The sequence below is a fragment of the Sturnus vulgaris genome, chromosome 5 (assembly GCF_052056855.1).
Source record: "Sturnus vulgaris isolate bStuVul1 chromosome 5, bStuVul1.hap1, whole genome shotgun sequence".
In the NCBI taxonomy this organism is placed as follows: domain Eukaryota; kingdom Metazoa; phylum Chordata; class Aves; order Passeriformes; family Sturnidae; genus Sturnus; species Sturnus vulgaris.
This window is the reverse complement of record NC_142247.1, coordinates 9,730,576-9,745,099: the sequence shown is the minus strand read 5'-3', so window position 1 is coordinate 9,745,099 and position 14,524 is coordinate 9,730,576. Positions and strand designations below refer to the sequence as shown.

The window sequence follows — 14,524 nt, the reverse complement described above, 5'->3', positions numbered from 1 at the left end:
GAAAGAAGTTCTGAGAGTAACATAAGATACTAGCAGGGTAAAAAGAGCAAAATATTTGATATCTGTTGATATATTGGTTAGAAGAAATGCCATTTCAAAGTAGGGAGCAAGAAGACTGGGGTGATTAATTAAAACCCCATATAATTTTCTTAGTCTTGATGGGAAATTTTGTATCACCCAGCCCACGTTTCGGGACACAACAGCTGCGCTTCTCCCTTTATGTACTCAGCATGTTTGGTAGCAGAACCAGGATGCATCAGTACATCTCTCTGTAGCAAAGACAACTTCTATCCTTGCCAGCCATGACACAGTGCACTATCCTGATTTACAGGATCATAGAACCACTGGACTTTTTTCAGGCATTGAATAAATCCATTTCTCCCTGCCACACTAAAGAAACCATCTTAATGTTATAAATTGGATAAAAGAAGAAAAATATTTGGACTCGAATTAATTACATCTTCCTCTAGTTATCACTGGCAAATAAAAGCCCTTTCTCAGATAGCATTGGTCGTCAACAACTTTTCTTCCCTATACATTGCTTAAATTGCAAGGTTGAAGGCTAAGCAGGATCCATCACCTGTTCTGATTAGACAGTTGATTACAAGATAATCCCTTGAATATTTCATGCAGGAATGACAGTGCATCCAGGCACTGAGGTAACTTGAGTACTTGAAACAGAGCCTTATAAAAAGCTTTCTGCACTTACCTCCTACCTGGAAGCACTGTGAAGCTTTGTAGATATAAAGACACTCTTCCTCACAGAAAGCAACTCCAAGACAATCTGATCCTCGAGTGCTGGTTCCTTAGACAGAGCTGACTCTGCTGTAGAGTCCTGGTTCTGCATTAGTCTTTTTCCTTCCTCTCCACTGCCTTCTGGACAAAATATGCCTGTTGTTACTTTGCTTCTTGAGGTGTTATGGAGAATGAAAACAAGGTGCTGAAGTTCCAGCAGAGAATTGCCATGGCCTCTCAGGTCATGGGAGTTTGGTCTTTCTCCCTCTCTTCCTTCCATGATGGTAATCACCAAACCAGAAGGTCTTACTAATTAGCTTCAGTTTGTGGTTTGCTTAAAGCAGGATCAAGGCAGGATGGAAATAGCTGCTGGTGCTGTTCCCTCCTTAAGCCAGTGCAGAAGCAGATTGTGCACGGCATAGCCACATCCTATTTTAGCACTGACGCAACTTCCAGCCAAACCTCCAGGCAACATGGAAACACACATGCCTGGTAAGTTTACTCTCTGTTTTGTTCTTATTCCTGCCTAGGAAGTGGGATAGGCCAAAACGGGGTGGAGAACAAAGAAAGGAGTACTTTGGAAGGACTTCTCTGTCTTCTTTTAGGATATTAAAAAAAAAAAAAAGAACATACAGAGAGCTCAGAGATAAAACATGCTTCTCCTGAAGCCTCAGAAGTGCAGCTGTGGGTCAGTGTTGTGATGCATGTGGAAAAGACAATCACTAGGCAAATGCCTTGTGCTGGTCTTCTGCTGTTTCTGTTTCCACCTGCATTTGCCTTATTGCAGGGCAACTGTGGGGAGTGAGGAATATCCTTTTCCAGGAGAAAATGGGCAGCCTTGAGCTTTCAATTCCCATACAAAAGGAGCAAATCTGCTCAGTGCATAAAACCTTTGTGCTGAAGTTCCCAGTGTACAAGTTTAGAATAACTTTCAGGGCTGATGTTGAGTCATTGTTCTTGTGCTGTCACAGTCAAAAGCTCCGTGGTTGTTTCCATGTTATCTCATTGTTTCTGGGGCTGTACCTTTGCTGTGAATTTCAAAGTCTTTATTTGAATAATAGAAGGATAGAATTTGACCATTACATTTTAGCTATCTGGTATTTCTCTCTTTAGAATGGTTCAAGAATTATTTAGGTGTTTAGTCCCCTGCTGCTTAACTGCTTATTAAGTCCCATAACTAAACTCAAAATTGGATGGTTCTCTTTAGAAAGAGTATTTCTTCTCTAATCATATTCTGGAGCTGGGAAGGCAAAGGATATCTGTGTTATGTACGGCCAAATGTAAAGAAGTACAACTGAGATACTGAGTTCTACCCAAGAGATTCTCCTGCTGGGTGTCCTGGAGGCTCAGGACATTTCAAACTGAGGGTTGGCATGGGGTTCAGACAGGCAGATGCACCCAGGCTATCCAAGGCATTAGTCAGGATTTGTTGTTTTCCCCTTTCCACCTGCAGTGTGAAAGGTACTGTGTGAGCCCTGAATGCACAGGCTGCAAAGACAACCCAAACAGCTTTGTTTGTCTAATTCCTATATTCTTAAAAGGCACTAAAATGGCCGTTTTGAAGACACAGTGGAGGAAATCACACTTTTCTGTAGTTGTGTTGAGTTTGGTGGAGATGTGCATAAGAAATAATTTTGGCACAAGCTGAGCTTCTTCATCTACATTCAGAGCTAAGAAGTCATTATTTACTGAGAACCTAAAGAGCACATGTATGACCATGCTACCTATATCATATATATATATATATAAATATATATATATATCTCCTTTGTAAAAAAATGTTTGAGTAAAGCTACAAGGAAACAGTAAGTTCAAGTAGTTGTTTTTCATCCCTACTTGAGGGTTGGAGTTTGCCAAACAATGCTTCTAAATTGCAGATGTTTAGAACAGCCTTGCAGAGGAGCCTCCTTCTAACTGTGATGTCTTTAAGAAATGCAGTTCCTTTCTGATACTTAATTGTAAAGAGAGAGGAAGATAAATGAAAGCAGTTCCCTGTGTGTGCCCTGGGTGACCAAACTACTTGCAGTGTATTCTGCAAGTAGCTGTGCTGTGATAATCTGATCATCTGGACCACTCAGCTCAGTTAATTAGCTGTTACTCAGGATTTAATACAGAGCTCCTAATTAGGCAGACTCCTTTACTGCCTCTTTCACAAGCAGTGTGATCCTTTAACACATCCTTTCAGTCCTTCCACTTTTGGCAATCTGTGCAACTTCTTCATGGTGGCACTTTGGACAAGGACCTCACAAACAGTGAGGTCGATTGCTGCACATGTGGCTAACCCTCAAGTTTGCAAAAAGCTGAAGCAAAGGAGTGCAGAGAGGCTGAGTGAGCAGATGGTCACTGGTCTCTGTCCTGGAGGTGTCTTGTCCTTGGAAGCCATTTACAACTTGATGGAGTTTGACTGGAGGGATGGTTCCCCAGCTATTTTTGTAGAATGAGTGTAGTTCCTGAACATTTGCTTTCCAAGTTGAATTCAAGTTTCCCTGTACTGCTGTTCTCTGGAGATACATACATATATATAATATATGTAAATATACACCAAAGCTATGCATGTGTGCATATTTAAAATTTGTATGTATATTCACATGCATACACACACAGAGTTTGTTTCTATCAATACTAATTCCTCCAGAATATTTACAGAATGAGAGCATGTAAGGCCAGATGTCATAAAGGCTTACAGGGTAGAATGAGGTCAGGCTGCATCTGAAGCAGAAGCCCCTGAGGCACTGCTGTACCACAGGCAAGAGATGCCAAATGTGGAATGCATTCAAAACAAAACATTTTGGTTCAATCGGTCTAATTTGGGAAGATGAGAAGCTTTTGGGAGAACAGGAGTCTGCCAGATACAGATATGGCAATTGCATTTCCATCAAAAAACTTATTCTGCTTGGGAGTCCCTGACTGCCTCACCAGTTTACCAGTGTTAATCTCAGGTTCGTGACAGAGTTTCTAGAGGTTGGGAAGCATAATGGAAATGAAATCATCTTATTATAAATGAACTGCAGCTTTTTTCCTAGGCCTAGTTAAAAGGACTGGAAAGAAAAAGAGGTCTTTAATTGACTGTGTAAAGGTCTTGTGAGATATCCCAGACTCAGACTGAAAATACTGGAGAAACATTGTGTGTGGCCTTTGGGAATGAAACCTTCACTTATTAATTATTTTCCTTGGAGTTTCCCTTGTGGCATCATTATGTGCTTCATTAAAGTGAACCAAGCATGAGTCTGCTCAGGAGATCAGACAGGGGAGACTGGTGAGTCAATCTGCTGGACGGTTCAAGTGCTGCTGGACCCTAATCTGCTATTGATAGGAAACATGAGAATAATCATAACATTTAGGGGTCAGACCCCCTTCTCCAAGCATTTCCTTTTTTACCATTCCACTGTCTCCTCTCTCAGAACATGGTGGTGGGGAAGCAGTTTCAGTCTGACTATAGGGGATAGAAGGGGCTCAGCTAAATGAGGGGGAAAAGCAACCTCCAGACTTTACACAATGGATACGGTATCTCCCTGCATAGATGGGAGCTGTTATTTCTTCTCTCTGGAGAAAAGTCCTGACGAGAGAGGCAGTGGTGCTTGTCTCTGTAGTGGTGATGGTGCTGACCATGTGGGCAGATGCCTACAGGATGTCTTCTCCTGGGTATAAAATAATAATGCTGGAAGGACTGAGACATGGGTTTTCCCTCACAGTAAGAGCTTCTCCAAGAGGATGAGAGTATGGATCAGTCAACCCTGTTTCAGCTGTGGCACCACTAGAGGGGGAGAGAGTATGAAACATTTGTGTGTTGAAACAGTTTCTGAATCCACTGGTTTTTAGCAGCATTTTTCACTGTGTTACTGCCTGTATGGATTGACCTATCGGAGCCAGGAGGCCTCCAAGAGGATCAGAGGGATGGAGCAGCTGTGCTGTGAAGAAAGAAAATTGAGATAATTGGGGTTGTTCAGCCTGGAGAGGAGAAGGCTTTGGGGTGACCTCATTGTGGCCTTCCAGTGCCTGAAGGGAGCCACAGGAAAGATGGAGAGAGACTCTTGACAAGGGCCTGGAGTGACAGGACAAGGGACAATGGCTTCACACTGACACAGAGCAGGGTTAGATTGGATATTGGGAAGAAATTGTTCCCTGTGAGGATGGTGAGGCCCTGGCACAGGTTGCTGAGAGCAGTATCCCTGGAAATATTCCAGGCCAGGCTGGATGGGGCTCTGAGCAACCTGGGCTAGTGGAAGGTGTCTCTGCCCATGGCAGGGGACAGAAATGAGATGATCTTTCAGGTCTCTTCCAACCCAGGACATTTTGTGATTCTGTGATGATTCCCATCCCCTCCAGACCCTCTGTTATTCCACACTGTGACCATGAAATTTGTCAAACACAAGAAATGGGGAGTGTGTCTAGAAATTCCAGACATTAGCCCCTGAGACCAGAACATGTAAGTACAATCTTAGATATACTTCATGAGCACTTCACATGTGTAAAGTGCTTTTTATGGAGGATGACCATGATCTGTAAGTTTGTACCTTTACCTATGCCACTGGATCTGTTCACATCACTAGAAATGAATATTGACTGCAGTATTTCCCATTGCATTAGGGAACCATCTGTACAAAACCTGCTTTATGTATCTATCTCTTCTCAGACTTTGCTCTACCCTCCTCACACCCAACTCTCAATGGACAGAAGACAGCAAAATCAGCAAGGGACTCTTTTTCAGCCTACAACAGCAAATACCTCACTGTCCCTCACAACCGGACTTCCTGGCACAGAAACGGGACCAGTGGAGCTCTTGAAGCATCAGTGGTGTCCTACAGAAGTTCTGTAAGTAGGGTTTCATGTACCTCAAGTGCATTTGGGATTATGCAGAGGCTTGAAGCAGGGTGAGAAAAGCAGGGTGTACTCTCCTGTGTGTTGGTTAAATCAGAACAGGAAAAAGAATCTTTATGAGGAAAGTGATACCACAGCCTCAGGTAGTTCAGTTGTCTCTCTGTGTACAGCAAGAATTAATTTCTGCAGTAGTGATGTCACCAAAATTTCTTAATTGTTTGCTTTAGCCAAAATCCTTCAGAGCAGGAATGGAAGGAGTTGCTGTTACCCCCAGTGGCAGAAAAGATCTGCAGCTTGATCATTAAATGGAGTGTGCCTGATCCAGCTGTGCCCAGGTGGTAGGGGGACTGGATTGGATTGATTTCTGGTGGAGGTGTGGTATGGCTGTAGTGGTCAGAGGAAGCACCTTTTGGGGTGTATTTGTAGTGATGTATTTGTTATCAGACCACTAGAAAAAAATCATCATGAAATGCTGGTCCTACCTTCCCATTCTCTTATTCCTTGGTGTGATGGCTTCTTATCTTGGAAACATCAAGAAGCAGTGAAAGCGGGACCTAAGCTGATAATTTAAATCATGGTTTCTGACTTCTACACTGCCTGTGAGAGGGGAGGAGGGAAAGATCTTGATAATTCCTTCAGAGACATTTTCGAAGTTGCGACTTTGTGTTCCTCCCTAAAAAAGTCTTCTTGTGCCAGAATGTCACATGGCAAGGCAAGCAGTGCAAATTTAGGGGCAGGAAATCTCTTTAATGAAATCTGTTGGAATTTTGATTCGTTTTCCGTGAATTGGGCACCCATAATTATGGGGATGACACCTTGCTGCCAAGAGTGAGGAAAAGAGTCCATGGGGAGGGAGAGGGAGTCACTGTTGACTCTCCTCATCCCCTGTGTAACTCCAGCAACCCCAAGTGTTGCTATGGTGCCCTCTCAGGTGGCTGGGATGTGGCAGGTGGCTCCACACAGTAACAAACAGGAAAACCTCGGAGTGATTTTCACATTCTCCAACCTCCTTGTTCCGTCTGCCGCTTCTTGTTCGTGCTTCTTGTTTCTGCCCTCACTCTCCAGTAAGGGAGGAGAGGATGCTCAGAGCTCATCTTCTCTAGAGCCAGCTAATGCATTGCCTTGTGCCAGTGACCTGCTGGTGGTGACATCATTCCTTCTGCACTGTATAGCCTGAAACTCACTGGGAGGGACACTAGAAATCTGCCACGGGTTTTTCCTCACTGGGGCAGAGATGGATCCGGGAAGTTTGCATGGGCTGCCTGTGAGTACTACATGAAAATGTATCTAATCAGGAAATGGGGAATTGCAATAAAATGCTGTCTCACAAGCAGTTTTATATTCTGCCAGGACGTAGTGCTGAGTGTAATTTTGGATGTGCCTAAAGGGACATCATATATACTTTAGACATGAAGGATATGATGTGCAGAGCAGATTATTCAGTGGTAATTTTGTCAAAGGATGAAATATGTAGCATGAATGAAAACCCAAGATTTATTTAGTGACATGACAGCTGAAAGCTAGGTTGTGGGAAAATAAGTGAAGCAAAACAATGAAATCAAGAATCTGGTGGTGTTGATGAATATAATAATATGCAATAATATTTATATAATGCATTCATAAATATGTGTTGTGTTAACAAACAAGATAAATGCCATACAGCAAGTGGTTTACTTTGCATTCAGCACTACCAGCACATGTAAGGAAGGGGAGAAAAAGAGAGAAAGAAACCTTTGACTGGTACCTGTCAAGATTTTGCTTGTACAGTCATCTATGGGAACCATAAATGTTTGGAATTAGTTTATTGGATGATTGCTTTGGATCAGGTTGACCCTTGCTTTTATATTTTTCTCCCATCATTGGAGGGATGGTGTCACTCCAGTGAATAACACTCTAGAGAACTCTCTGAAGGTCTTTACTCTGTAGCATTGTGCTGGAAATGCTGGTTGGAGACAGCTTGGAAAACTCATGGGCTGCCTTAATGAGTGGGAAGTGTAAGTGAATGCCTCAGTACCAGAATTCCACGTGAATTCCCATTCCTGCAGAATTCCCATCCAGGCTGGGGAGTGATGGCAGGATTACTATTGGAGCTGCATCCCAGAAGGGCTCTCAGAGGGTGATGATGAAGCAGGGATGGTCTGAAGGGCTGAGTGAGTGCAACATGAGTGGTTTGAAGGATTTTAGCCATGGATTCCCTTTTGTTGTGTTACTGGTCAGACACAGTCTGTGCATATGTTAAAATACAAGCTAGCACTGCTAGCCATTCATGGGACATATCCTTTCTAATCCCTGGTATTTTTCCAAAGTGTTTCTGTCCAGCCCTGCCCTTCTGGACCTTGAACCACATTAAAGATATTTCTCCTACTCTGGCTAAGATTGATTTCTTCCCCTCCGGCACCATTTTTGCTTCCCTTCCCTGCCTGCTTTGCTCCATAGCACATGGTCTGTAATGTGATCCTTATTCTCACTTCTCTGTCCCCTTTCAAAATGTGGGTGTCCTGTCCCCTTGGTCTGTGCAGGGTGATGGAGTTAGGGTGTGCCTCCATACCTGCTCTTCCATAGGCATGCCACGTGTTGGGATAACCTAAACTATGTGTAGTTTATGGTCAGAGGAGGAATGAATTGAGACTGGTGTGCAAAGTTAGTATTTGTAGTCATAGCTGGATTCTTTTGATGGCTTAGGTTTTTTCTGTTCTGCTTGGGTGTGCTTTTCTGTTGTGCTTGGGCAGTGAAGACAAAAGTCCTAGTCCAGCTAAAGACTCAAGGACAATTTCTTCAAACTTCAGTCCCTAAGCATAAACAAGGTGAAAAGAGGAGGGAGGGCAAGCAGGCAAGAAAGGAGGATGAAACTTCACGATTTGTGACTATTAATTGGACAGTTGACTCCTGCATGCAAATGGACTAAAACCTATAAAGATGTGAGATCTCGTGACCAATCCCTTTTCTTGCTTCCATCTTGGAGCCATCCAGGCAGGGGCCATGACTGGTACTGCCAAGGTGTGGTCTTTGAAGGCCTGTCAATAAATACTCATTTTATTCCCCTTAACTCTATGTAGCCTCTGTTCCAGCTCCTCTAGGCATCACTTTGTAGCTCATGTGCTCATGTGGACATAGACCCTCCCCACCTACTTGGGTGTTTTGGCTTTCTTGTCTGTGCGACTCTTGTGTTTCTCTCCCAGATTATCAACAACTACATGGAAGGGACCCTGACAGAGATGAGGGACAAGACCTCCCCGAGTGGCCTGCACTTCAGGGACAGCAAGAGGAAGGTGGACTATGTTTTGGCCTACCACTACCGCCGGAGCCTGGCCCGGCACGCGCCTGGCGGAGCTCCCCCAGAGCCGTGGCACGGATCCCCCTCCATGGCGCTGGTTTCCAATGGAGGCACCGGGAAGGGCCATGCTGAGCCCCAGCAGCAGCAGCAGGACCATGGCCAGCGTGCCCTGCCGGAGTGGCCGGGGCTGCCGGGCCTGGAGCTGGTGGATCTGAGCCCGCTGGACGTCCTGGAGGAGGAGAGGCGGCTGCAGCGGGAGGAGTACGAACACAACCTGCTGGAAGCGGGGCTGGAGATCGAGAAAGACCCCGAGGTAAGAGGGGGAGACATGCACCTCGTACATGGCATCGGGTGTCCTGATGGATAATGGCCACTTTGGGTGCCCAAAATATGGTGTGAAGCTAAGAAGGTGGCCTGGGTGTGTTTGTGCTGCTTGGGTCTTTCTGCATAAGAAAGACAAGCTGGTTGTTGCTTACTGCAGTGTTGAGTAGCAATTTCAATCTTACTTCAGGTGAAAATGTATTTCTTTATCTAAATGTTCTTATGGCATGCAGCACATTTTTCTTACAAAAAAACCCATCAACTTAAACATTGCTAAAATGAGGAAAGTATCTTTTAAGTAATTTGCTGGAACATTGGTAAGACGTTTTGTATTTCCTCACAATATTTTCAGTGTGACTCTCAGCTTTCTTCTCAGCCATATGTAAGTTTTGTGTCCTTTCTTCATTCCGCCCACGGAATGAGCAGCTCCTATGCTTTGACAGGAGAAGATCCCAGGCTGTGATGTTTTTATTCCCCCACGTGTGTGATGTTGGAATGGCAGTATGCTCACGTCAGCTGGGAGCTGTGGTTATTTCACTTGGCTCTTGCCAAGTCACTCGAGCACAGGTCTTCTGAATTTCATGTTGTTGCACTGAGCTCTGTGCTACCCCTCTGTGCCCCTTTGAAAGCCATGGATATTTACATCCAATGAAGGGAAATCCCTCCTGGGTTCTGGTTTTAGGTGCTCTGTTGTTCTTGACACCAAATTTGAGAGATTTAGAGCTCCTTTTTGGACATGCTGAGAATCTATATCTCGTGTTGCTTTCAGTGCAACCATCAATACTTCCAGAATGTGGAGCAAATCACAGACTGAATCTGCAAATTTGAGATTGACTGGCTTGGCATAGTGTATGCATGCTAAATCACTGGCAGGGGTAGAAAGAAATACAAAAGTCTTTGTACTCTTCACATTTTCCTTGCCTAATTTTCTGAGCTGCAAGTGGCTCTGGGTTGTATTTCACTGCACAGCCTGGCTGAGCCATCCTTGCACTGAGCAGAAAAAAGTGATCTCAGATCCTGATTCTTTTATGCTGTGCACTGGGGTTATGGTTCAGTACATGACCATCTTACTGCTATGATTTTTATAACCAAATTGCATAAAACCCAGGAGAACAGCTGTTTTTGGAGACCCCTTTCAGTTCTGAATTTCATCAGAACCCAAAAAGTCAAGCAGGAGATTTGGATTTGGTTATTTGACTCATTACTTACCCTAAGTCCAGCTGGATACAAATTCTATTTTGGCTTCCTTCCAAGTGATGACACATGCTCTTAAATTATATACAAAGTGATAAATGATGCCATAAAGTGTTGATCAAAAAACCCCTTTTTGTCACAGTCTTCACTATGAAGAGAAAAAGGCTTTTTGTAAATGAGCTGGGAAGTTCACAGGAAATTGTTGCTCAGTTCTTTTATGGAAAAAAATAATTGATTTTGAAAATTACAAAAAATGCTATTCCATCACTTCTCTAACTGTGTGTGTACAGAATCACTCCTGTCCCCCACCCCTCCTCCTGTTCTTCCCCAACACACAAGCTATCTAATCAAACAGGGAAAATGATTTTCCTTTCCAGAATCTCCTGAGAATCTGGAAGGGACTAGGAGGACTATGCCTTATCCTTTTTCTTCCCTGCCCTGCCCATGACCTGTGGCTTTTACTTCCTTTCCTTTCTATCACTTCACTGATTTTTCCTTCTGTTAGTTAACTCCTGTTGGAACATGCTATAGGTTCTGCCCATTTTCTTGCTGTGAATTTCGAAGAAAATGCTGATTAGGCACATGTGAAAGGCACAGCTGTCCTTATATGTTGGTTAAAATTGTGTATTGAGCTGATATGAGAGAAACTTCTGCTTTTAGTCATGGGAAAAAATACGTGTCTATAAATTCATTAAACTGAGGACAGCCTGAGAACAGCATTTTTATTGTTGTGTAGCACAACTCAACAACAAAGTGGACTTTCAACTATTACATTTCCAGTGGATTATGCTGAACTGAATGTTTGTTTGGTGGAGGTTTATTTGTTTTTAGTTGTTAATTTCAGTGCTAATATAAGAAATGGATTTTTTCCATATAATATTATTGGAAGTTGAGATATATTCCTTAATATATACTCTGGACCAGGTTTTAAGATAGGTCTGGAGTGGCTGCAAAGGTAAATATTACAGGGATTCAACTTTTGGAGCCTTGGTTTAGAGCAGGCCTTGGTTTCTCTGCCTTACATCATCTTCCTATGGTTTTGCAAGGAAATCCACTAATATAAGAATGATGGGATGTTGTGAATCAAAGAGTCATGGAATGGTTTGGGTCTTCCAACCTCCTAGGACATGGGAGTTCTTCCAGAAGCTGCTTTTGTAGACTGAAACATTTTAGACACCAGGAAGTTTGTCCCTAGGAACACAGGATAGAGTTACAACAATTTAAAAAGCTTTATTTCTGCAGCTATTTGTTTTTTGAAAAGTGGCAGTTTCCATGATAATATGTTTGCTAACATGTGGCATTATTATGATTGTTATATGTCTGATAACTAGGGATAAACACCTTTCCCACTTATATTGTCAAATGTGTAAAAGAAGAGGACAAGGGAAAAATGAAGATGTGTAATTTGTAGGTGGAGGGAGCCATATTGCTGCGTTTGAATTTGTGGAAAATAGGCAACACTATGGACTGTCTCCATGCAGTTATTATTTATGAATTAAGGAATTTTTAACTACATTTTCAACTTCCTAATAACTTTCTATCATTTGTTATTGCCGTCCTCCAGAGAAATTTTCCTTTCTCTTAATACAGCCTTCCTATTTTGTTTTTTTATTTGTTTGCTTTCCTGTTTTTAAACTGAGATGATATTTTGCATGTCCAAGACAAAGTGTACAGTTACATTCTTGGACATGAAGTTGCCCAGGAAGGGCAATAAATACCATGGACATTGCAGTTCTTGGTATTATTTTTTGCCTTTTTTTTTTTTTTTTTAATTTTACTTTGTTGTTAATTTGTTTTTCTTTGTTTTGTTTTGCTTTTGTTTGTTTGTTATTTGTTCCTGGGAAACTGATATTTGTGTTTCACCTCATATCAAACCAGTCGTTCCCTTAAATTTGAATTTTACAGTTGCTTTAATGACTGCAAATGCAGGACACACCATTTTCAATTAGTATTATGTATGGTAGGGCATAATAGGTATGGAATAAGAAGACACTGGAGAAGTGCCTTGGCATTCTGACAAAGCTGGATCATTTTCGAGCACATTGGAAGTAAATGTCCTTTGCTAAGTAGCAGTTGGGAAAGGAAATATTATTTCAAGGGGAAGATGATGACAATTCTAAAACAAAGTGTAAATTATCCTCCAAGAAGCTCATCTAACCTCAATTTTTGAGGTAATATTGTTTCCAAAATGTCTCACTAAACTCCCTTGGTTACAGTACACTTGTGGGGAAGGAAATCCTCGATTTCCTCAATGCTGATATTATTATTACTGATGATGGAGGTTGTGATTGGATTTTTCTGCTTGTTATTCCAAGGCATATTTTTGCATTTTTGTGGAGAAAAACCCACATAAACTTAAAAACCCAACCAGCCAAACAAACCTTCCAACACTTCCCCAGCCTGAGCCAAACAAAAGCTTATAGTGCAGTAGATTTCATTTATGGGGTTAAAATACACTGTTTTCTTCCTCTAAGGTGCTTCCTATTTGTCAGTGGGAGAAGGCTTTGTCTCCTGTCAGCTGTTGAAGATAAAGTGTAGCCAAAATGATGTCACATATATTGCTTAATTCAGTAGTAATTAAAATCCTGAAAAAAGAAAAAAAAATATGTTTTCCCCCAAAATCTATCAATGTGCTCTGTGGATACTCCCAAGAAAACATCTCATGCCATTAGTACATGTGAGACACCTTGCAGGCACTCAGTGTGGACATTGTAATTGCCTCAAAATATTCATTCATCCAAAGTGCAGAGGAAAGCTTAATTGTAGCTAACATTAATTTTAAAAGGATATGGAAATTTGAGTCCTAGACCTTCACCCCTGTTAATGAATGCCTCCTGAAGCCAATGAGAATGCAAACAGAGTAATGGAGCATTGGAAGATGACTGAGGTCTTTTGTGCTCTAGGTCTTTGGACTTTGTATTTCAGTCTCTCAGCACTCAGAACGAGGCAATACTTCTTTGGGGAGCCAATTATATAAATATTTGATGCATATTTTTCAGCGACTCTGGTTACAGAAGCATTAATTAGCTAAAACATGTTCTGCTCCTGTATGTTACTTATATGGGGCTGAAATGTAATACACAGCTCTTATAAAATTAAAGTTGAACAGACAAGGCAAGGTTTTGAAGTGGTAGTGAAGTGAATGTGATGAAAATATTGACAAGTTGATTAACTATTTAAGAGGAAATTATGTCTCCATTTTAAACAGGATTTTGAAGTAGCCCCATAGGATTTAGGTGTGATTAAATCAGCATTAAAATAATGATCTATAATAAAAGGTGGCTAAGTAGAATGGCTGTGCTGTCAAAACTCAAAGTCCATATTATGAATCCTGGGGTTTTATTTAATGACTATGTTGTGACTTGAATAGATGAATGGGCAGACAGACTCATTCTGTGTATTTTAATTACCATCCAGACTCTTGGTGCTCAGCTATGAGGTACCTTAGTCAAAATGGCTTCCAAGAGATGTAGAGAAAATTGAAAAGATGTACAAAAATCATCTGTGTTTCGTCAATAACATTTATAAAGCTCTTGGGTAAGCAGTGGTACATGTCATCAATTGCCTGCATATTGGGAAATGGAGTAATCCATAGCTTGAATTTTAGATGAAGGTAGAATAGGGCTGTATATGCTAGGATATTTACAATGGGATTTGGGCCAGAGGCCCAAAATCCTAATTTTGCATATATTTTTTTACATAATGCTGTTTCTAGCAGACTTGCCTGGTAGAAATTGCCAATAGCCTCCCGAATTTGTGTTTTCATTTTTCTGTGCTGAATTCTGTCACCTGCTGGGAGAACTACTTCAAGTCCTACAAACTGCCTGGCAGATGAGAACCCACAGGGAATGGCTTGTACTTCTCTGCTGGGGCATGGCAGGGGGAGAAAGGGACACTTGCAGGCTAGGGCATGCACAGTAACAAAATCAGCTGCTTGGCCTGGTCACAGATGATTCCCTGAAAACATATTTTAATTATCAGTGCTCTCATTTGCAGCAGAAGTTTTAATGTGCAAATTAAATCCCTGGGGAGGGTTTGAAAGGTGACACATGAAGCCTTGAGGGATGTGATGCTGCCACAGTGCCTGCAGAGGAGGCTTGGAGGCTGAATAGTGATAATTTCTCCAAGGCATTTAGGCCAGTGCAGCTTTATGAAAAGCAGCTTCATGAAAATACAGTATTA

The 14,524-nt window shown here is 42.1% G+C and overlaps 1 protein-coding gene across 1 annotated transcript in view; it reads left to right on the top strand.

Annotated features, from left to right (window-relative positions):
* Positions 1 to 919: 919 nt before the first annotated feature.
* Positions 920 to 14,524, top strand: part of ANO2 (anoctamin 2) — a 149,050-nt gene continuing 135,445 nt past the window's right edge. The window contains exons 1-4 of the mRNA XM_088166051.1: positions 920 to 1,019; positions 1,174 to 1,227; positions 5,369 to 5,547; positions 8,733 to 9,140. Of these exons, the coding sequence (XP_088022177.1) occupies positions 920 to 1,019; positions 1,174 to 1,227; positions 5,369 to 5,547; positions 8,733 to 9,140 (741 nt within the window). The remainder of the gene's footprint in view (positions 1,020 to 1,173; positions 1,228 to 5,368; positions 5,548 to 8,732; positions 9,141 to 14,524) is intronic.